This window comes from Canis lupus, chromosome 15, assembly GCF_011100685.1.
Source record: "Canis lupus familiaris isolate Mischka breed German Shepherd chromosome 15, alternate assembly UU_Cfam_GSD_1.0, whole genome shotgun sequence".
In the NCBI taxonomy this organism is placed as follows: domain Eukaryota; kingdom Metazoa; phylum Chordata; class Mammalia; order Carnivora; family Canidae; genus Canis; species Canis lupus.
Window position 1 is genome coordinate 61,331,841 of NC_049236.1, and position 22,371 is coordinate 61,354,211.

At 37.9% G+C, this 22,371-nt stretch overlaps 1 protein-coding gene across 1 annotated transcript in view; it reads left to right on the top strand.

Annotated features, from left to right (window-relative positions):
- Positions 1-7,616, top strand: part of SMIM31 (small integral membrane protein 31) — a gene marked incomplete at its 3' end in the record, with an annotated part of 33,356 nt that extends 25,740 nt beyond the window's left edge. The window contains exons 2-4 of the mRNA XM_038559148.1: positions 377-510; positions 1,317-1,339; positions 7,587-7,616. Coding sequence (XP_038415076.1) covers positions 399-510; positions 1,317-1,339; positions 7,587-7,616 — 165 coding nt within the window. The remainder of the gene's footprint in view (positions 1-376; positions 511-1,316; positions 1,340-7,586) is intronic.
- Positions 7,617-22,371: the final 14,755 nt, after the last annotated feature.

A 22,371-nucleotide genomic window follows, 5' to 3' on the forward strand; every position in this document is an offset into this window, starting at 1 on the left:
AGTCATGTCGGATAGATACCAACATTACTACTTATTTTTTTCATGAAATGAAATACACCCCAGTTTTACTCCCAGAGTGGTATCCAAAAACTCACAAATGTACATACACAAAACCTGGCCCCAGCCTTCATGCACGTTCTCTTCCAATCTGTATGGTAAAGGCGTAAATTCAGTTACATCAATAGTAATGCTAAATTTCAAAAAATGAGAACACACTGTATTTTTTGCCAGTGCTGAATGTAGTGTTCCAGGTGCACAAAAGTATTTTAACAAGTTTCAGTAAATCTCACAAGTGTTTGATTCTAAAATAAATAATTGTCGAACAAGCTGTCTCCGGGTTAGAGTGTGCTAAACCAATGTTTGGTTTCCATTGCAGGTGAAGAAGTTTGTGGTGGCTCATGGAGCTTCCGTTCACCAGCCTGGAAATAGCATTCATTTTATTGGCTTTTGTTATCTTTTCTTTATTTACTCTGGCTTCCATCTACACTAACCCAGATGAGAGGAATGAAGGTAAGAAGAGAAAGCTCTTTGTGGCTAGTCTCTGTTTCCTTTGTTTTCCAATCAGCTTTCTGTATGATTTGATTGGTTTGGTTTCTGTTCTGTGTGTGAAGATAAATTTGTTTTGGGGTGTGGTGTGTGCATGTGAGAAAGAGAGAGGGCAAGACAGAGGGAGAGTTTCTTATTAAGTAGCATCAAAAACCTATCATGGCACTTTACCACCAATTTTTTTAAAGCTTAGACATGGAAAAAAATCATCACATGACTTCTGATCCCAGAATTTGGCAGATTTTATGCCTTGAGACTAATATACATATAATGTAGAATTAATGCATATACTATAAAATTAGATATTTATTTATTTATCTAATTTTAACTTTCACCATCCTTCCCTCCCTGCCCCAAATTAGAAATTTAAAATGTATAAAAAGCTCAATATTTTTAAAAAGTTTTTAAAGGTAATTTTTTTACAAGGCAAACATAAATGAGTTTATGAGACAAAAATTCCTGTGTAGCATGGAGTATGTATGTTTTCAACTATACATGGGAAGGAAAAGGATTTGAGTTTTTTTCTAATGATTTCCTGTCAAAGACAACCTTTTGAAAAATAGAAGTATTTTTAAAACAACACTGCATGTTTACCTATTGCCAATAATAATTGTTTGAGCAACAGAGAATATAATTTAAATGGTTGTGCTCCCTAGTTCACTGTCATTCAAGGCCCAATACAAAAATGGTAACTGGCCATTTTTAAGACCAAAAATTTTACATATATATATAATATGCCAAGGAAATTATACACACTTGTAGAGAATAAGATAAAAATCATAAAAAGAAAATTGTGTTTCCTGCAATTGTGATATGCTTCCAACAATTTTGGATTCTAAAAGAAGTTCTCTCTGTTTAACAAAACGTTATTCTCTGTTGACATACAACACCTGTAGAAGTAGGAAACGAAAGTCATAGTAAATAGTCCAATTCATGCAGACATGCAGATTAGGAAACAAAATTGGAGTCCATAGGTCTTTTCCTGCTCCACGTTATGCTAGTTTAAAATGAGTTTTGTTCAAAGAAAGAGTAAAACCAAAATAGCCGTCACTTTAACTTGATAATAATGTATTTCTCCTACATGGAAAGGAAGCTTTTCATCTCTGGTTAAAAGTACTGAATCTAACTATTCACATTTCAAATGGGATAACAGAGACTCAAAAGTGTTTAGAAAGTTTCTCAGGTGCTCAATTAGTAGAAGAGCCAAAACTAGAGCAGATGTCCCATAGTTCCAAGTTCACCCCATCTTCTAGGCCACCTTGCCTCCCTAATTATAATCCATGAGCATGAGGAGCCAAAGGATTAGAACAGTCATAGAAATTTACCTTTGCTTTACATTTCATGGTCCATTTTTCTTAATTTTTTCTCCAACTCTGTTCTTCCTATATCCCATGTTTATTTTCCAAGCTAAAGCTATTCCTTCATTGGAATACTATCATACTAATAGAACCAGCTTTTCAAGGATTCCCATCAAAGAACACCTTTGGCCTAGCAGCACTCACTTTTCTTCATGACTATCAGATCAAACATAAATACAAATTTACAAGAGAAGCAAAAGATGTACCCTTTCCTAAATGTGATAAGACTTATGAGTAAACCCTACCTCCATTAAAATAGCAGGACTATTTTAATTTCCTTTCTCAGCATAGCAGAGAATTACAAGAGCCACTAAAAATAAACTTAAACAATGTGGATTTAGTTTCACACATGTTAGGAGTGCCTGGCTGGCTCAGTTGAAGAGCATGCAGCTCCTGATCTTGAGGTCATGAGTTTGAATCCCATATTGGGTATAGAGATTACCTAAACAAATAAATAAATAAATACTTCAAAAAATAATTTCACACATGTTTATTAAACATCTAATGACTTAAGTTGGCTCAGTTGATTAAGCATCCAACTCTTGATTTTGGCTCAGGTCAGGATCTCAGGGTTGTGAGATCCAGCCTTGTGTTGGGTTCCATGCTGGGCATGGAGCCTGCTTAAGGTTCTCTCTCCCTCTTCGTCCCCCACCTCCAAGCCTCCACTTGCAAGTGCATGCACTCTCTCTCTCTCTCTCTCTCTTAAAAAAAAAAAAAAAAGTTAACGGGCTCAAACTATAAGTAATGGAGGATCCAAAGATGAATAGGAGGCAGTTTCTACCTCAGGAAGCTAATTAATAATCTAGTGGTGAATTCAGCTGTATAACCAGAGAAAAATTCAATAAAATGTTTTTATTAAAGACAATGGAGTCAGAATGGAAAGAACTTACTCAAGGGGCATTGAGATAGGCTTCACAGAAGAAATGGCCATCTTGGTCCAATTGTGCATTGACGGAAGAGGGTGAAGTAGAGTACATTCCAAATAAGAAAATAGCCTAAGGAAAATTATCCAATTGAAAACATAAAAAATATATATATAAATATATATATGTATTTATATATATAGTATAAAATCAACTGTAATTTAAAATGAATATAAATCCATCAAGAAATTGAACAGAATTGATTATTGGCCAGAACTTTCTCAATCCTTTCAGAGGTCAAGAGAGGAAGTGAGCCTGTGAATAGTGCCACCCTTAAACCTAAGAGATAGCGGCCTCTGTTTTCAACCTCCCACTTGAGAACAGAAGTTTTAAGCTCTAATCTGCATATAAATCACATAGAGATTTTATGAAAAAGTATACTCTCATTCAGTAGGTCCAAGTGGGGACCTGAGATTCTGCATTTCTAACAAGCTTCCAGGTAATGACAATGCTCCAGAAGAGAAGTCAAGCCACGAATGTACACATTCCTAGGCCCCAGGGATGGCCTAAGTCATCTATGTGCAGCAGGTGAGGAGAGAGCCTAAATATGTGGCTGGCCTGCCCACATGCCTGCAGGCAGGTATTATCCTTGCATAGTACAGGACAGATACAAAGGCAGGAAGAAAAGAGACCACAGAACCCACTCTATTCTTGCCACAGGTCCTACAAATGTCAGGAATGGATGAGCTTATATTTAAGAAAATATTTTCTATATTTAGAAGACTCATAGGCATTCCTTAAAAATCAAAATATTTCAGTATTACAAGATTCCTGCAATTCTTCATAGTTTATGAATTCACGATCTCATTTGTAATTAGCATTCTCAATTCTCTCTCTTGTGCCTTTTTATAAGGAAACAGTTAAGACAACTTTCTTTGTTAAATGAAGGTATAAAGCATGACAAATCCTTTAGATATTTCAGGAAAATTTACTTGTTGAGAATCTGACCAATAACCCACGTTTTTATTCTTATTATCATTACCATGAGGAGTCTCTAGATAAAATTTTTCAAACACTGTCAATTCAACAATCTCTGGCTGGAAGGAAAGGTTTGGCTATTCTGATCTCTAACTGAATTTACATAGATTATCCACCTTTGACTGTTTAGAGGAACTTAAGAAAGTTGCTTTCATTCTGGACTGTCACATATATCTTAAAATTTAAAGTAAAAATGTTAAATATAGCTTTACTAAATTTGAATCCAATAAAGAACAGAATTTTGTCACTATAGAAAGTCACAAAGTCCCAAAGAAATCTTAACTGTTCAAGAAAGCTTCATCTAACACCACCATGATCAAAAGTCCCCTGTGGATTTCAAAACCACACCAACAGATTGGAGCGTTACATACACACGCAAAATTCGTCATCCCAAGACCATTACTGTTTATGTGGTTGTTTGTTTTTGAGACTCATAGGTATCTACTTCATTGCTGTATTATCTTTAAAATAATAAAATAAGTATAGCTTGATCATCATAGAGTTAATTTACAAGATGCCTTTCCAAAGATATTTAAAGAATCCACTCAACCTGAAAAAAAATTATTGTCTCATTTTGATGACTTAAAAGTTGAGAAAATTAAAAAATTATATCATAGTAGTGGAACTTACAATGAAACAGAACTGCTTTTTTTTTTTTCAGTCCAGGACACTGTTTATCAGACTACTGGGTCTCACTGTCAGCATAAAAGCAATGATGATGACAATGTTTAGTAGGTGCCTTCCATGTAAAAGGCATGATGCTAAGTGCTTTAAGTATATAATGTTATTTAATCTTAAAACAACCCTATGAGATAATAGGGTTGTTATTACCTATGAGGTAATAATAACCTCACTATTTTAAGATGAGGACATTGAAGCTTTAAGCCGATCACTCAGCTAATAAGAGACAGAGCCAAAGTTGAACTCTGGTTTATAGGACTAGAAAACCTGTATATGTAACCATACTCTCTTTACAGATTACCTTCAAAAACATACTTGCTTAAAAAAAGAAAAGGAAGGGGAAAAAATGTGTATATACCTCTCTTTATTCCCACAAAGGACTTTAATTAGCTAAAAATATATAGAAAGATAAAACTACACTCTTTATTCCCACAAAGGACTTTAATTAGCTAAAAATATATAGAAAGATAAAACTACATTTGTCGTACACAGGGAAGGGAATCTAGACAGAGAAAAGTAAGGGTGGGAAACATAGAAATGGGTGGGAAGGTGAGGAGAAAGCTAGCATACCGTTTAAGCAAAGAGTACAAACTGAGTTATTAAACATTCCTTCATTCGTGCCCTGGCTCTGTCATTTGGTGACTTAGGGAAAATTGTACCAATTCTCAAAATCCCCATTTTTTTCACCTGGGTCCTGGGGGTGGTAATAACACCTGCCTCATAGAGTTGAAGTGAGAACTTCATAAAATAAAGCATAGAAAACACAGAGGGGTGCCTGTTATTGGAGTTTCTGTCATTTGAAGTCTTCATAACTAGGAATTTAGATAGAGCAATAAGAGTCTAAAAGGAAAGTAAAGGAAAATATTTACTAGAAAACTGAGACAATTTGTATTCACCTAAACCATCCACATATTGGGCAAATGTCTTTGTTCTAAATATCCGGCCATACAATACATTCAATATAAATCAACTACATATAAACAATATAAATCCGTAAGGGAGGGGGAAGGACCACTAGAATTACTCAGGTAAAGCCATTGACAAATTGAACATTGATTGAATTAGATCTAGCAAATGAAAAGGGGAGGGTACACAGGCATTGCCAAAAAGAATAAAGTGAATACGAAAAGAACTGAAAGAAAATTGATGAAGACTTGAATATATTTTTACAATGATACCCTTTATAAAATTGTCCTATGAAAATGGCGAAGAGAAGAATATTGTATGGAGCTATGGTACCAGCATGTCAGAAAAGTGATGCCCCCAAATCAATATCTCATCCATTCTTTGTTCTAAAATTAGCTGATAGTTAGGATTACAAATTGCATTTTGTTAAATGAGACAATAAATCTATTTTTAAAATTTTAAGTTTTATTTTTCAAGATAGACTCAAACTTTTTTTGAAGTTTATCATCTATTCAATTTTGCCCTGAAAGTAGATTCACTTTAAATGAAATTTTCCAGTAACCGTTATTCTCCAAAAAGACGTTTCCTGTTACAGATGTATATGCCCAACATTATTAGCCTACCATTAGTTATCATCCAAGGAATTAGCTGGATACATGCCATCAAGTTACCCACTTGTAGGAAGTAGGTCATATTTTGGGTCCTATACTTTCTTTAAAGCCCCTCCAGAAGAGAAAACTGACAGTGCCAATGTTTACATGAGCACTATGCTTCTGGAAAACAGCTGTAGGTAAGGAATCCCCTCAACTTTTATTTTCCAAAATCCCTCAAGTCTTGTGTTCTGAGAAATGGCTTACCTCAAAGAACCACCTTGCCCCATTTAACATAGATAAGACTGTCCACTCTTTCTCCTGACTTCCATGAGACTCTCCATGATTCCTGTTTACCTGTGACAGAGCCAAACGTAGTAGACCTTTCCTCTTTCACCTGAACCTGCTGACAAGGACGGACACAGACCCTCCGGCTCCCTGTTCTTTGTCTCAAGAATGATTTAGCTGAGATTAGCACTGTTTGTCTTCCTGAAACTACCTAGGCAGAGGCATCAGCATTCCTGCACAGCTGACCGACAGACTTTCTTTGATTACAAAGCAATTCCAACTGTAAAGCACTCACTCGTGACTTTTCTACTCCTCCCTCTGGTTGTCTAAGGTAAAAACACCTTGCTGAGGTGTCAACTTCAGATCTGTAAACTTCAGATCCAGGGTGTTCTCCCTTTCTCCATAGGCTGAATAGTATCAACATCTTCATTTTTTTGAGTTTTGTCTTTGAGAAAACACAGTCTTGCCCCTCCATAGGATAATGTGATATGTGTATAAATAAATAACACAGTTGCTAGCAGAAATACAACTATTTCTGAAATGGAGAAAAAAAGGAGTGCTCACTAGTGAGAATCTCACTAGGGCTCTAGCTCGGTGGTTTTGAACTTTTTCTGACTGAAATCCACTTCCAGATCCATCCCTACCCAGACACACACACTCATCCACACATGTGCAACTGAGACTTTCATAATACTTTATCTCACCCCAGGTGACACACTTTTTTTTTAAGATTTTATTTACTTATTTATGAGAGAGGCAGAGACACAGGCAGAGGAAGAAGCAGGCTCCATGCAGGGATCCCGACGTGGGACTCGATCCCGGGACTCCGGGGTCACGTCCTGAGCCCAAGCAGACGCTCAACCACTGAGCCACACGCGTGCCATGACACACTTTAATACTTTGTATTCAGTTCTCTTTTTCCTCTTTTTTGTTTTAAAGCTAATGGCAGGCCTCCTAATAGATTATATGATCCATTAAATTCTAATTAAATTCTATTAAATTCTCATCATTTGTAAATTCGAAATTCAGGCAATAGCAGCAAATACAGCTGGGAAAACAATTTTCACGTTAATCCCTGAGGCAAAAACCTTCACTAATTTACCACTGACTAGAAAATAAAGTAAAAACTACCAAAGCTGCTGGGATTCTTCCAAGTGGGGTGTTTCCACTTACCCACCGTCCTCTTCTACCTGAATCTTATTTATTCTTTAAGGCCAAATTCACATCCTCTCTTCTAAAATCACTCTAACCCAAAATGGGTTCTTTTTTTTTTTTTTTAAGATTTTATTTATCCATTCATAGAGACACAGAGAGAGAGAGAGAGGCAGAGACACAGGCAGAGGGAGAAGCAGGCTCCATGCAGGGAGCCCGATGTGGGACTCGATCCCGGGACCCCAGGATCATGCCCTGGGCTGAAGGCGGCGCTAAACCGCTGAGCCACCCGGGCTGCCCGCCAAAATGGGTTCTGCTAGCACCTCCGTTGTATGTCACTAATTTGACACTTGTCTTTATCACCTTGTATTATTAATTATCTTTGCTTGTATAGGAAGTGCAACCACGAAGTAATGAGACAGAGATCCATAATTTGTTATTGGAATCGATTAGCCTTTCAACAAGTATATTTTTATTTCATATTATTTACAAGAAGACACTGTGCTAGGTATTGGGTGAGAACGACCAACTACCCAATCACCCGTCTTTGCCCTTAAATTCCAGAGTTTTATAGGTGAGATGAAGTAGGTTGATAAAAGTACAAAATAATTTTGTTTGTGTGAAAATAAATTTCTTCATCTCTATATGAAAGCTTGCCTTGAAAAGCCAAAAAAGTAAGACAATACACCACCCAAAGCGATACTTTAAAGAAAGTAAGAAAGGCCACTTTGCATGTCCCCTGGAATGTAAACTTCGTAAACAGACATTTAGTTCCTGTTGGTCACTCCTCATCCCGGCACTTACCACACTGCCTGGGACAGCGGAGGCTCTCGTGGCTCATTGCCGAATGAGTTACTCAATAATACCCGCAGCTTGGGGTGCCTGGGTGGCTCCATTGGTGAAGTGTCTGCCTTGGACTCAGGTGGTGATCTCGGGGTCCTGGAATCATGATCTTGGGGTCACGACCTTGGGGTCTTGGGATCGAGCCCTGAGTAGGCCTCCCTGCTCAGTGTGGAGTCTGCTTGTCTCTCTACCCTACTCCCCCTCCTGCAGCTCGGGGTCTCTTTCTCACTCTCTCAAATCAATAATAAAATTTTAGGTAATCATAATAATACCTGCAGCTTATTTAAACAAGCTCAACATGAGTTCTAAATATTATTAGCATAGAACATGGTCTTTCTCACTCATTCTATACCTCCTTCTACTGTGCTCATAGCTGAAACTGGTTGATGTATATTCATTATTTAATCCTCACACTAAATTTATGAGGCAGGTACCTCTACTATATTATATCTAAAATCCCCAAAGACTACCCACTGGAATCCTGTCTATAAAATCCAATGAACTCGTAAATGAGCAGAACAGTCATGATAGGGCTTTTCTGTGAGTGCAAAGTTAATCCCCGAACTATTTATGAACCTCCTTCTTGAAAACCAGTGACATGCAGCACAAACAACTTCAGAGTAGCAACAAATTCAATATAGAGAGGGTCTTCCTGGCAGTACTCAAGGTACATTTGATGATCCCTTATATCCATGAATTGAAACGTATTTGAACCTCAGTCAAATACAATCTAGCTAGGATGAGTATGCCTGCGGGACAGAGGAAATGCTGTGATGTGTGCCACAGCCGGATGGATATAAATGGTTTGGGGGATTTCCTTTTACTGTACCATCCAGACCACTGCTTCTTTTTTATTTCCTTGAATTATAAAGGATGTCATTGTTCCATCCATGTCATTGTTCTTCAGATTTCACACTGGACGCTGTGAGGCTACAGTATCAGGTTAGAAGAGGCTAGTGTCTCGGCCTCTTTATATCTTTAGAGACGAGCACATTGTGAGGCAGGCTGGCTGTTTCCTGCCTGAATTACACGGCTGCCCACCTGCTCACCAGGCCCTGCCTTTGAAAGCTCTTGGCTCTAATGACCAGTAGGAAGTGATAAAATGTTAGTGACCCATCAGGGAATTATAAGGATATTCTGGGTAGGTAATGATCCTTCATCAAAGGTGTGTCCATCCTCCTGACAGACCATAGCCTCCCAACATCCCCGTGCCAGACGTGGCCTTCCAGGACAGGTGTGGGACTGCCAGGTGAGCAGCACTGCTGACCTTGTGCATCAGGCACAGAGCTTTAGGGGGAGAAATCAGGCTCGAGGCTGATGAACCCCCACCCCAATGAGGAGAAATGTTAAATTATCTTGGGATCCCTTCACTTCTAGAACTTTGTATCCATTAAGAGTTTGTTTAGATGTTTGAGCTACTATTACCCAATTGTGCCGATGTGACCAAAAAGCCCGGCACTCCTCTCCACCCTTCCCACCTGAAAACACTTGGTAGAAAATAATGGTTAGAATATTTGTAACAGGGACGCCTGGGTGGCTCAGTTGGTTGAGCTTGTGCCTTCGGCTCAGGTCACGATCCCAGGGTCCTGAGCTCAAGTCCCTCATCGGGCTCCTTGCTCAGCGGAGAGTCTGCTTCTCCCTCTCCCTTTGTTCCTCCTCCTGCTTGTGCCCCCACCACACCTCTCTATCAAATAAATAAATAAAATCCTTTTTAAGAAAAAGAAATATTTGTACTAGAGTCAGAGATAAATGGATTGAATCCTGTCCCTCCTACTTACGTGCAATATGACTTGTGCAGGTTATATAAATGCCCCGAGGCTCACTTCATTTATATAATACTAATTACCCACACAAGGCTGTTGTGAAAATTAAGACATAATAATATATTTAAAACAAACACTACCTATTGTAACAACGAATCATAGATGCTACTTTCGTTATCTTACTTTTTTTATTGGTGTGGTCCAGACTGCTCTTCGGTTTGTGCATACACCTGCTGTGTGTAGGGTGGTAGTGTTCGTGGCTCTAACAGCCTGCTGCAGTTAGGATGTCTCCTAGGTTGATCCATCTGCTGATGTTAGGAGGATACTCTTGGCATTCCTCCTACATGTACTGTTTATTTGCTCCAAATTAGCACAGTTCTATAGACGTAAGTCTCACTGCTATAGCAGCTTACAAGCTAGTTCTAATTTTGTGATTTGTTGTTTATTTTTGGGTTTGGGCTTTGATTTTCTTGGTGACACTGGGTGCCAGTTGATAGTAAGAAATACTTGTTGCGGTGCCTGGCTGGCTCAGTTGGAAGAGTGTAAAACTCTTGATCTCAAAGACATGAGTTTAAGCCCCACATTCAGTGTGGAGATTACCTAAATTTAAAAATTATTTAAAAACTTAAAAAAAAAAGAAATATTTGTTGAGTACCTGCTACTCAACTCTGTAACAGATATTACAGTTCTTCTTCAGCAGAAAAGACACCTCTTTGTTCTGGAAAGACCTTCTGACTGGCAAAAAAAAAAAAAAAAAAAAATTGTTGCAGGCACAAATTTGAATTCTGGAATTTGGGTGGCTGTTTCCTTACTTAAAGGAACATTGGACAAATACAAAACAGTGTCAACGAATAGAGATTGTTACAGCACAGCCATGGCCATAGCCTAATAATCTCTTGCAAGGCCTATAAATGCTTCCATAGTTACTTCACTAAACAACTGGTCTCCGTGTAACTGTTGACTGTAACTGCTTCACTGCCCTGACCACAGACTTCTAAATATTCATGAGGCAAAATTCTGGCACATTCCAGGAAACATATAATATTTTGATACTGATCTGATGTTAAGGAACTCCCTGACCTCTTACAAAGAAAGGTTTTATCCCACTTTAACCGTATCATGCCATCTCCCAGAGAGCACCATGTGCACTCAGCAGGAGCAAATGCAAAGTTTTGTATAGGGAGCAAAATTCAGCAGTAGAGCTCTGAAGAGTGGGCCAGGGCACACCTGTTAGCCATTGCTAACTTGGATTGTGACAATTTATAAGCAAGGAATAACTACAGAAACCTCACGAAGTACTTATATCTGCATTTGTCTCTAGTGTAGTGAGAGGAGCACTATAACAATTCAATAAATGCTTGCTTTAAAAAAAAAACTAGAATCTTGATGGCATCAAAAAATTGTAGTTGAGGGGCATCTGGATGGCTCCTCAGTTAAGCATCTGCCTTGGGCTCAGATCATAATCCCAGGGTCCTGGGATCGAGCCCTGCATCTGGTTCTCTGCTTGGCAGGGAGCCTGCTTCTCCCTCTCTTTCTGCCTGCCGCTCTGCCTACTTGTCCTCTCTTTGTCAGATAAATGAATGAAACCTAAAAAAAATAAAATAAAATAAAATAAAATAAAATAAAATAAAATAAAATAAAATAAAATAAATTGTAGTTAAATTAGCCTATGCAGACTTTTGGGAAGAGGTGGACTTTTAGAAATTTATATAAAGAGAAAGTTAAAGCAACATGTTTAAGCAAAAGAGTTGTAAAGGTGATGACAAAATAAGAAAATCACATGCAGAGAACAGGCCACCTATCCTCTAGAGCCGGGAAGTACTACTAGAAACCATTCTGGAGCTTCCCTGCAGCTAGAGGTAATACTATACCGACACCTTCCATTTTCCTGCTACTCTGTAAGCATCAGACTTATGTGGCATGAGATGTAAGTGCAGAGGGTAAAAATAGGAAGCTTTGAATGATTTTAATCACAGAAGATAAATCAAATTGGATGTTCACTGAAGCACTGATTACAGTAGTGAAAAAAGTGGAAACAAGCTATATATCCATCGATATAGAAATAAGATAAATCATAGTAAATGCACACAAAAGGATATCATGCAATAGCTAAAAGAACTCTATATGAACTGTCATTAAAATATCCAAGCCACAGTAAGTGGAAAAATATATTCCCGAATTATATTATGATCTGATTTGTGCTTTTGGGTTTGCATATATATTTATATGTGTGTTTATAAATATACATATACACACACACATAGATGAACACACACACACACATGATCTATTGATCATATCTAGAAGGACAAGAACACAGAGAAACTGCCAAAAGTGAGTAACTCTGGAGAGGAGAATTGGGACACAGGACTTTGGGCCCTTCTGAACTGAGTATTTTACCAACAACCTATTGTAAATTCCTTCCACAGTTAAATAATCATGCGCCTATAACTGCTCACAGTTTTCAAAGTACTTTCATGGTTTTTGTGGGACTCTTATAAACCTATGATGTTGGTTGGGGAGGTAGGAAGATCCCTGTGTCCTTTCTGTTCTAGGAGATACATGACTTTCTGAAGTTACACAGCCAGGCAGTAACAGAACCATATATCCTGACCCAAGTGCAATACCCTCTGAACTCCTTAAACAAGCAAACCTGGAGGAACACAAAATAACTCCAGTGAGCCGATCATCATTCAAATAGTCCATTACATTTTCTCCCTGGGTTTTCAGCAAGCTCAGAGAGTCTTCTCACTCTGATTCACTACGACATACTCCACACTACTGTAGCAACCCTTTTCTTTCTGAATAAACAAAATTTTTATTTAGTCATTAAATACTGTTGGGGCATCTGCTATATTTTAGACATTGACAGTAGAGTAATGAACATGTCATTCAATCATGTATTTGAGAAATATCAATCAAAAGCTTAACATGCATTCACTGTGGTAGATGTTGACTATTTGGATCATTAAAATTCCCCTCCTACAACTTACATACATGATGTTGGGGAAATTGAATATCTAATCACATAACTATTTTATTACGGCTGTGATAAGAGCTAGGAAGAAATATAAAGTGCCAAGAGATGTACAATATGAGAATCCAACCACACGTTAGAGACCCAGAAAAAGGTCTCTGAGAAATGACATTTAAGCTGAGCATTGAAGGAGATGAGGGTAAGGCAATGGTGGTGGGGGTGAGGGGAGCAGATGAGAGCCAGCATTCCTCTTACGGAAGATCAAATGAGCCAGCCATTTGATGGAAAGGGGTACAAAGAACTAACACGATGCCACATAGGGTTTGGTCACAAAGGGTCAGGCAGAGTGACTGGGATGAGGTAGATCAGTGGGCTAGAAGCCAAGGTCAGTGTTTCTGATTTTATCCCATGAGCAAAGGGACAATGGTTAATGATTTTAAGCAGAGCAGAGACAAAATTAGATACATATTTTTTAAAAGATCATTCAGACTAGATTGGAAAGATAATGTTGGACAAGGCAGGAAGACAAGCAAGAAGATGACATGGAGGCCACCCAGGCAAGATGTAGCCTCAATGAGGGAGAAACAATGAATGTGTCTCCACTCAGCACCACTGAAATTTTGAAAGACACTTCATTTAAAAATAAAAATTAAAAAAGATTGCAAAACTCATGGAATCAGATGGACATAAAGTGAACACAATTCTGACCTCAGAACAAATTTGTCTGCTTTCTAAGTTTCATGGGTCTGCCAATCAGAAACATTTGATTTAAAGTTATCTGTTCAGGGACACCTGGGGGGCTCAGTGGTTGAGCGCCTGCCTTTGGCTCAGGGTGTAGTCCTGGAGTCCCAGGATGGAGTCCCACGGCCAGCTCACCTCAAGGAGCCTGCTTCTCCCTCCGCCTATGTTTCTGCCTCTCTCTGTGTGTCTATCATGGATGAATGGATAAAATCTTTAAAAGAAATAAACAATTAAAAAAAAATAAAGTGATCTGTTCATAAAGGAAATCACCACCACAGTGATTTCATGTTAATCAGACAGCACCAAACACACTTGTCATTTAAGGAAATTCCTATTTTTTCTAGATATGTCTCACAGATCAGTCAATAAACAGCCATAAGATATAAATTATACAGCACTCAGGAGTAGTGTTGAAAAACCAAAGGAAGGAAGATGTAGATTTTACTCATGTAATGAGGAGAAGCATCTTTTTTTCTGCAGTACCAATACACCTTTTTCCAAACAACGATAACAACAAATAAACCCCAAACAAAAAAATAAATACATGCTTTTAATAATACTAAATGAATTCAATAGTACCAGCACACACTGAGGGAGTTAGTTGATGACTGGAGTAAGATTATTTTCTTTTGTACACAACTTGAGTTGTCTACAAAATAACACATCTTCAATAATTGATGGTATAAAGATAATAATAATAATTTAAGTGTTTGCTGCATGCCAAGCATTTTTACTCATTTGATCCTTGTGACCACATTATAAAGTAGGGATATATTGTTATCTCTACTTGAGAGATAAGGAAAAGGAAACTCCCAGAAGCAATGTGCCCAAGGTTCTAGCTAGCAAGACAGATCTGGGTCTGAGTGCATGGTCATGATTCAGGTTCTTAGCACAATTGAGTCAGATGCAAGTGTGGAAAGCAGAATTGATTCAGAAGTAGCTGTGTGATTGAGTTGCCAAATCAACCCTCACATCTAAATCCAAGTGTCCTTGAACAAAGTAATCCACCGTTGTGTACTATGGTAGTGAACTTTTTGTGGGGGAAAAAAGTGACCTCCTACCCTGAGGAAAATGTAAAATAATATTGAGAAAGGAAGGAACAAATGTAAATCCAAAGCGTTGGCTACATCATTTTCAAATGAGGGCATCATTAACTCCCTTAAAGTGGTGCTTGCAATTACCCAAGTTTAAACGTAAATTACCTAAAATGAAACATAAATGAAATGTCTTCTGATCCCAGAGAAGTTCACACTGGGATATGTATAACTGAAACAGTGTGGTCCTAATAAAGCACGCAGATGAGGACTGTGTGTGCTCATTTCCAATTCTCAAATAATTAGAGTTGGGTTTGCATTTTGGTCACCCTAGGCTATTTCTGTACCATGTGGGTGGACTACCCAGCATGCTGAACTAATACTTCACAACAGAGTGCTTTGGGTGCCAAAGGCCACAGGCACCAAGGTTTCCAGTTAAATTGTTAGGAACAAAATGCCAAAGTGTCTGGATCCCAAATTGTACGCCTCTGCCTTCACTTCATAAAAGTGAGGAAAGCCCGTTAGCAAAAAGACCAAATTGAGGCTGCTGGCCAATCTGTAGATGCACTCTTATTACAAACAGTTTTAAAACTAATTTTCTGCAATTTTTTTCTGTTCTCATTGGATGCCATGAGCCTTCTGCCCCTTATTAATTAAATTGTCCAAAGTTAAGCCATGGCCACTAGTGGGACTGAGGTCCTCCTATCTATTTCTCTCACCTGGATGCCTTGATCATGACCAGAATGATAGAGGGCCACAGTTAGTTCTTTCTGATGGCAAATTTCAAGTTTGTTGTGAATGAAATCATAACATCCTCTCAGCATCAATACTCCTGACACACCTAATCTAGAGAAATCCCTGCATTGAAATAGAGATCAATGAAGTTACATTTAAGAAGAAGGAAAAGAGGGATCCCTGGGTGGCGCAGCGGTTTGGCGCCTGCCTTTGGCCCAGGGCGCGATCCTGGAGACCCGGGATCGAATCCCACGTCGGGCTCCCGGTGCATGGAGATGGAGCCTGCTTCTCCCTCTGCCTGTGTCTCTGCCTCTCTCTCTCTCACTGTGTGCCTATCATGAATAAATTTAAAAAAAAAAAAAAAAAAAGAAGGAAAAGATGCAAGAAACCATTTAATAGCCTGTGGCTAGAGGTGGGAATATAGCAAATTGTGAGAATAGGTAACTAGTTCTTTATATGAATCTCAGAAGTAATTTCAGCAGCCAACCAGTAACGGAAAATGTTTTATGGACACTTGAATCTAAGAAAATTATTTTTATTCTGTTTTGCTCAAAAGCTGCCTCTGTGGAATTCACTTCATGCCAATGATCGTGCTAGATAAAAAGGACATTAAGATTTTGTCCCTTTTCGTGATCCTGGAGACCCAGGATCAAGTCCCATGTCGGGCTCCCTGCATGGAGCCTGCTTTTCCCTCTGTCTGTGTCTCTGTGTCTCTCAGAAATAAATAAATAAAATCTTAAAAAAAAAAAGAGAGAGAGATTTTGTTCCTTTCCCCAGTGAACTATGAGAAGTGCATTAAACTTACAAATAATCCTTTAATTATATGTAAAACAGGGGTGGCTGGGGATCCCTGGGTGGCTCAGCGGTTTAGCGCCTGCCTTCGGCCCAGGGCGTGATCCTGGAGTCCTGGGATCGAGTCCCACATCAGGCTCCCTACATGGAGCCTGCGTCTCCCTCTGCCTGTGTCTCTGCCTCTGTGTGTGTGTGTGTCTCTCATGAATAAATAAAATCTTAAAAAAATAAATTAAATTAAATTAAAATGGGGGTGGCTTCTCCTCCTTCACCTTTTCTCAAAATCCATGTAGCCTGGACCAGGCATGTACTGAAGATCCTTGTAGATCAGTGAATCCTAACACTGTTAAACTGGATTCTCTTAGAATAGAAATTGTAAAAGGATCAGTAGCTCTATAATGAGGAAGAGCTGAATGAAAGTCTACAAGACATTCATAACTTTTTGCCAGTTATTACAGACTTTATTTATGTGATACTATATTTTGAAATCTCAGAAAATGTGCATTAAATTCTAAATCTAAAAATTAACCAGAATGGACAAACTTAAAACCACAATGAGATACTACCACAGACCCATTAGAATGACTAAATTAGGAAAAAAAAAAAAAAATACCCACTACCCAGTCCTGCCAAAGATGCAGAGCAACTGGAACTCTCATATGTTGCTTGTGGCAATATAAAATAAAATAGTACAGCCTGAGAAACAGTTTAGATTCTTTATAAAGTTAAACATACACTTGCCATATGATCAGGCAATCCTCCCAGTACTTGTGTTCACTCAAAAACTTTCTGAAGTGCCAAAAACTGGGAACCCAAATGTCCTTTAGTGGGCAAATATATCCATATATCACAGTACTACTCCGAAATAAAAAAGAATGAGCTACTGATCTATACAACAATATGGACGGATCTCAAATGCATCATCATGCTAAGTGTTTCTCCATCTTAGCTTCATCGACGTTCTAGGCCAGAGAATTCTTAGCTGTGGGAGGCTGTTCTGTGCATCACAGGATATTTAACAGCATCCCTGGCCTCTTCCCACTAGATCCACATTGCACTCCCCCAGTTCTGAAAACCAGATACTGTCTCCAAATCTGTCAGACGTCTTCTGTGGAGGCCAAAGATGCTCTCAGTTGAGAACTGTTGTGCTAAGGGAAAGAAGCCAAACTCAAAAGGTTGCATATCATAGGTTTCCATTTGTTTGTCATTCTGGAGAAGGAAAAACTCTATGAACAGAAAACAATAGTGGTTTGCCAGCTGGTAAGGATAGGAGAAAGACTTGACTACAAGAAATAACACGAGGAAATTTGAATAAAGGGTCTTGTTCTATATCCTATTTATGGTGACACTTTTGTCTTGGCAAAATTCATGGAATTTTCCACCAAAAAAAAGGGAGTTCTATTTTATGTAAATTAAAAAATAAAATTTAAAGAAGCACGTGGAACACTACTTTATCTCTAAAGCAATACAAATACTTTAGTTGAAATATGTGAACTTAAAGAGAATTATTTAATGCAGCATTAAATGGCAGAGCTTGGGATCCCTGGATGGCGCAGCGGTTCAGCGCCTGCCTTTGGCCCAGGGCACGATCCTGGAGACCCCGGGATCGAATCCCACATCGGGCTCCCGGTGCATGGAGCCTGCTTCTCCCTCTGCCTGTGTCTCTGCCTCTCTCTCTCTCTGTGACTATCATAAATAAATAAATACCTTTAAAAATAAAAATAAAAATAAATAAATAAATAAATGGCAGAGCTTTGCATTTTCATGTCAAATATCAAAGAATATAGTATATAAATGACAATAAGCATATAAATAGTACTGCAAAGTTTAAAGTTCTTTAAGAATAAGTGTGTATATCTGTACATAAAGGATAATTTTAAAAGACATCATAGGGTAGCCCTGGTGGCTCAGCGGTAAAGTGCTGCCTTCAGACCAGGGTGTGATCCTGGAGACCCAGGATCGAGTCCCGCGTCAGGCTCCCTGCATGGAGCCTGCTTCTCTCTCTGCCTGTGTCTCTGTCTCTCTCTCTCCCTGTGTGTCTCTCATGAATAAATAAATAAAATCCTTAAAAAAAAAAAAAGACATCATAGTATTTTTTTACAGTAGTCATTTCAATACAACGAATGTACTGGATATCTTAAATTCATTTTTGAATGCAAAGTGGTCTGCCAATATAGAAAAGTGTGTTCTTCAGATTTTTATATAAAAAGATATAACACATCTTGCTGAAATAAAATAATTTTTTCACTTATACATTTTTACCTCACTTATATACACTTACTTCTCTGTAACTACTTCTACAAAAAAAAAAAAAAAAAAAAAACTTCAGAAAATGTAAAATAGAGAAGCCATTTGTGTTATGACATAATTAACTACCAGAGCATTGCTTTAGTAACTTGAAAATGACAAGGATTCCAGGCATGATTTCCCCTCACCGAGGCATAATAAATTCTGCTGCTCACACACCATCTGCTGAAAAGCAAAGGAAGAATGGTGGCCCTAAAAATAAAAACGAGGAGTAACATAGTAGTAACTATGAAGAAAGAAAGTTGGAAGCAGAGGCCCAGCTGGGAGACGAGATTAATAGTGTGGGAGCTGTAAGGGGACATCAAGACTTTCTCACCACTCTCTAGGGAGATGTAAAATATATGATTTGAGTACAAAAGACATTCCAAGCTTGACTCTAAAGACTGCCCTTAAATTATAGACTAATGATGGCAGCTTAGCTATCTCTTTATTTGAATTCTGAAACAAACAACAGTTTAATATGTGATTGGTAAATGTAATTGCTCATGCCATTGGTTCTTGATATTAGAAAATGCCATAGGGCACCTGGTTGGCTCAGTAGGAGGAACATGTGAGACTCTTGACTTCAGGATTGTGAGTTCAAAACCCCACACTGGGTGTAGAGATTACTTAAGAATTAACAGAAAAGAAAGAAAAGAAAGAAAAGAAAAGAAAGAAAAGAAAAGAAAAGAAAAGAAAAGAAAAGAAAAGAAAAGAAAAGAAAAGAAAGAAAAGAAAAGAAAAGAAAGAAAAGAAAAGGAAAAGAAAAGAAAAGAAAAGAAAAGAAAAGAAAAGAAAAGAAAAGAAAAGAAAAGAAAAGAAAAGAAAAGAAAAGAAAAAAGAAAATGCCACATATCCAAATAAGGCTTTTTTGATGCAGAAAAGACCATTTGATGGGGATAGGAAATCTTTTGAAAGATGGCAAAATAACCCACAAACAGGTGGAATTAGATACTACATAACGAATTTCAAATGAATGGAAATCCAGCAGTAAACCAGTAAATTCAAGAACATGGTTTGTTGACTCCTGTTTAACAGACTACAAAAGATCTTGGGAGAAATAAGACCCAAGGTTTACTTCCTCGGGCATTAAGATGCAAATAAGAAAAAGCTAGTTTGGGAATCTTACATTCTATTTACACACCTGGGAATCTAAACAAGAATCAATATGAAACCGTCTCAAAGGAATGTGCCATAGTGGGGCTCATTCAACTGATTATATAGGCTGCCATGGGTACTTCTGGAATATTGTGTCTTTGGACAAAAAGAGCTTTGCTTTTAAGCTGCTGCTGAGGGTTCCAACCACCACCCCCACCACCACCCTATGACCCCCACCCCCCACATCTCCCTGGGGGTGGAGGGTCTTTTTTTTTTTTCTTTTTAATTCCTTGAATAGTTCAGTCTTGAAACATTTACTAAAGGAAAAAGAAATATTTCTTCAGGACAAAAACATTTAAAAATCACTCCAAAATGGGTTTCTTAGCTATTTTTGTTGATTTACACTGCTTTATTTCTCAAAAACTTTACTAACTTTGAAATTCAAAGTCGGTCATCAAATATCTGTAAGCCTCAATATCCTACTCTGTAAAATGGAGATAATACCACCTACCTTGCCTGGTAGGAGAATCCAATGAAATGATGTATTCAGATAAACCTTGGAAACCACAAAATAGTAGTCATATTCAAGGAATTATTTATATATGCACTGAATATTTTGTTTATTAATGAGATAGATTCTTGAGATAGAGATCTAACTTTGAAATATGCAACCTATATCTTACATAAGTTTTAATATAGGTCTCTTTAAGGAATGGAAAACTGTGTTTCAAGAATTGTAAGACCAGACACCCTCTTACAACGGTAGAAGCAGAGTATCATTTGGAATAGATTGTTAAATGTCGTGGCTACAGGCAGCATGGATCGTCTCAGTTCCCTGAATCTAATCCCAAACTTCAGTTTGTAGATGGTAAAATTACGTAGCATGAGGGAGAGTGGTTATCCCTGAGGACCACGTAAGCTATGGTTTTCCCATCTGAGATAGTCAAGAGACCAAGCACTTTTAAGAAAGTATATCTGTACAGTAAACCAATATTAAATTTACATCTAAAAATTATAACCCTAAGGAAAATCAACTTTACAGATTTGAGGAAAGTGGTAGAATTTATGTTTTATTTTTATAACACAATTTCCCAGGAACTTAATCCTAGTTGAAGGATGTTTGCTAAATCATTTGCCCAGTAAACCAACCTCCACCCACCAGCAGTGACAGCCTTAGTGGCTCCAGTTTTATGTAGTGGGTTATATTAGGATTGTAGAGGAGACATTGAAATTTCCATCCAAGAGCTACCTAACACTGTTCCCAGGACGTGGTCAAAATTACAGGGGAAAAAGTGCATCAATGTCATCTTTCTGGAAAATTTGATAACTACATTTTTTATGGGTACTTAATATTCCACCATTCAGTGGGGAGAATTATCATCAGAAATCCTAGGATTTAGGGACGCCTGGGTGGCTTAGTGGTTGAGCGTCTGCCTTCGGTGCAGGTCATGATCCCGGGGTCCTGGGATTGAGTCCCACATCAAGCTCCCTGCAGGGAGCCTGCTTCTCCCCCTGCCTGTGTCTCTGCCTCTCTCTCTCTGTGTCTCCCATGAATAAATAAATAAAATCTTAAAAAAAAAAAAAAAAAAGAAAAGAAAAACAAATCCTAGGATTTAGAAATACAAAGAGAGAAAGAGAAAGGAAGAGCGCAGAGGGAAAAAGATGAATATTTGCTCACTTGAATATGTTTTATTTTTTTAAGTTTTTATTTTAATTTTGAATATGTATTTTAGCTTTTATGTATATTTCCTTCTAGAATCTTAAGGCTTTATTCTTGGGTCAAAGACTGATTATCTAAAAAAAATGTACTCACACTTTAGCTACTTTTAGCTTTTACCTTCTTTTGTGCCTAAATGCTAGTGGCAAGGTTCTCTAGGTCGAATATCCAAACCAGTAAAGCTTGATTGAATTTTGCCCCAAGTGCTTTGTCACTGCCTGGTTTGAATACTCTGACACTAGGGAGTTTAGAGGCTTAGAGCCTGCCTGACTTCACCCAGATGTAAAATGTAAATGGGTATGTACAGGATGCAAAGATATTTATGAAAAAATGGCTAAACCTTAGGTTAGCACCCATTTTATTCTTGGAATCTTTAGTGAAACCATGAGGTTACAATTAACACCAATAATTCTTTGCAGAAACTAAAGAACATTTTCCAGAAATTTTTGAGGACAGAAAATTAGAGGAAAGAAGAATAACTTTAAGTCCTATCCTCAGGAGTAGATGGTTATATTTTAATAACTTTCAGTGTTCTTTGTTTACATCTCAGAGTTTTCATTAAGTAATTCTTAAAACTACTTTGGAAAAATAGGATAATGGTACTTGTGGTAAATTGAAATTAATGTTGCTATTCCTTAGGCAACACCAGGGAGGGGAGAGCTGCTAAATGGTGTGCCAGGACTTTTATAACTTCTATGAGTTGTTTAGAGAAAGAAATGCATATTTTCACAAGATAAATATAGCATTTCTCTGGTACTTTAAACCACCCCACCACCACCACCACCACCCATTCCTCCTTCCTTCCTCTCTTATTTCCCTTTCTCTATACCTTTCTTTTTGTTTCAAGTTAAAAATAAGCATTTGGGCCCTTTTTTTTTTTTTCTTTACAAAGTTAGGACTAGTGAATAAAAACAGGTTAAGCGTAGTGTTCTCTGTATTCTTTCTTCTCTGACAATTCAATCT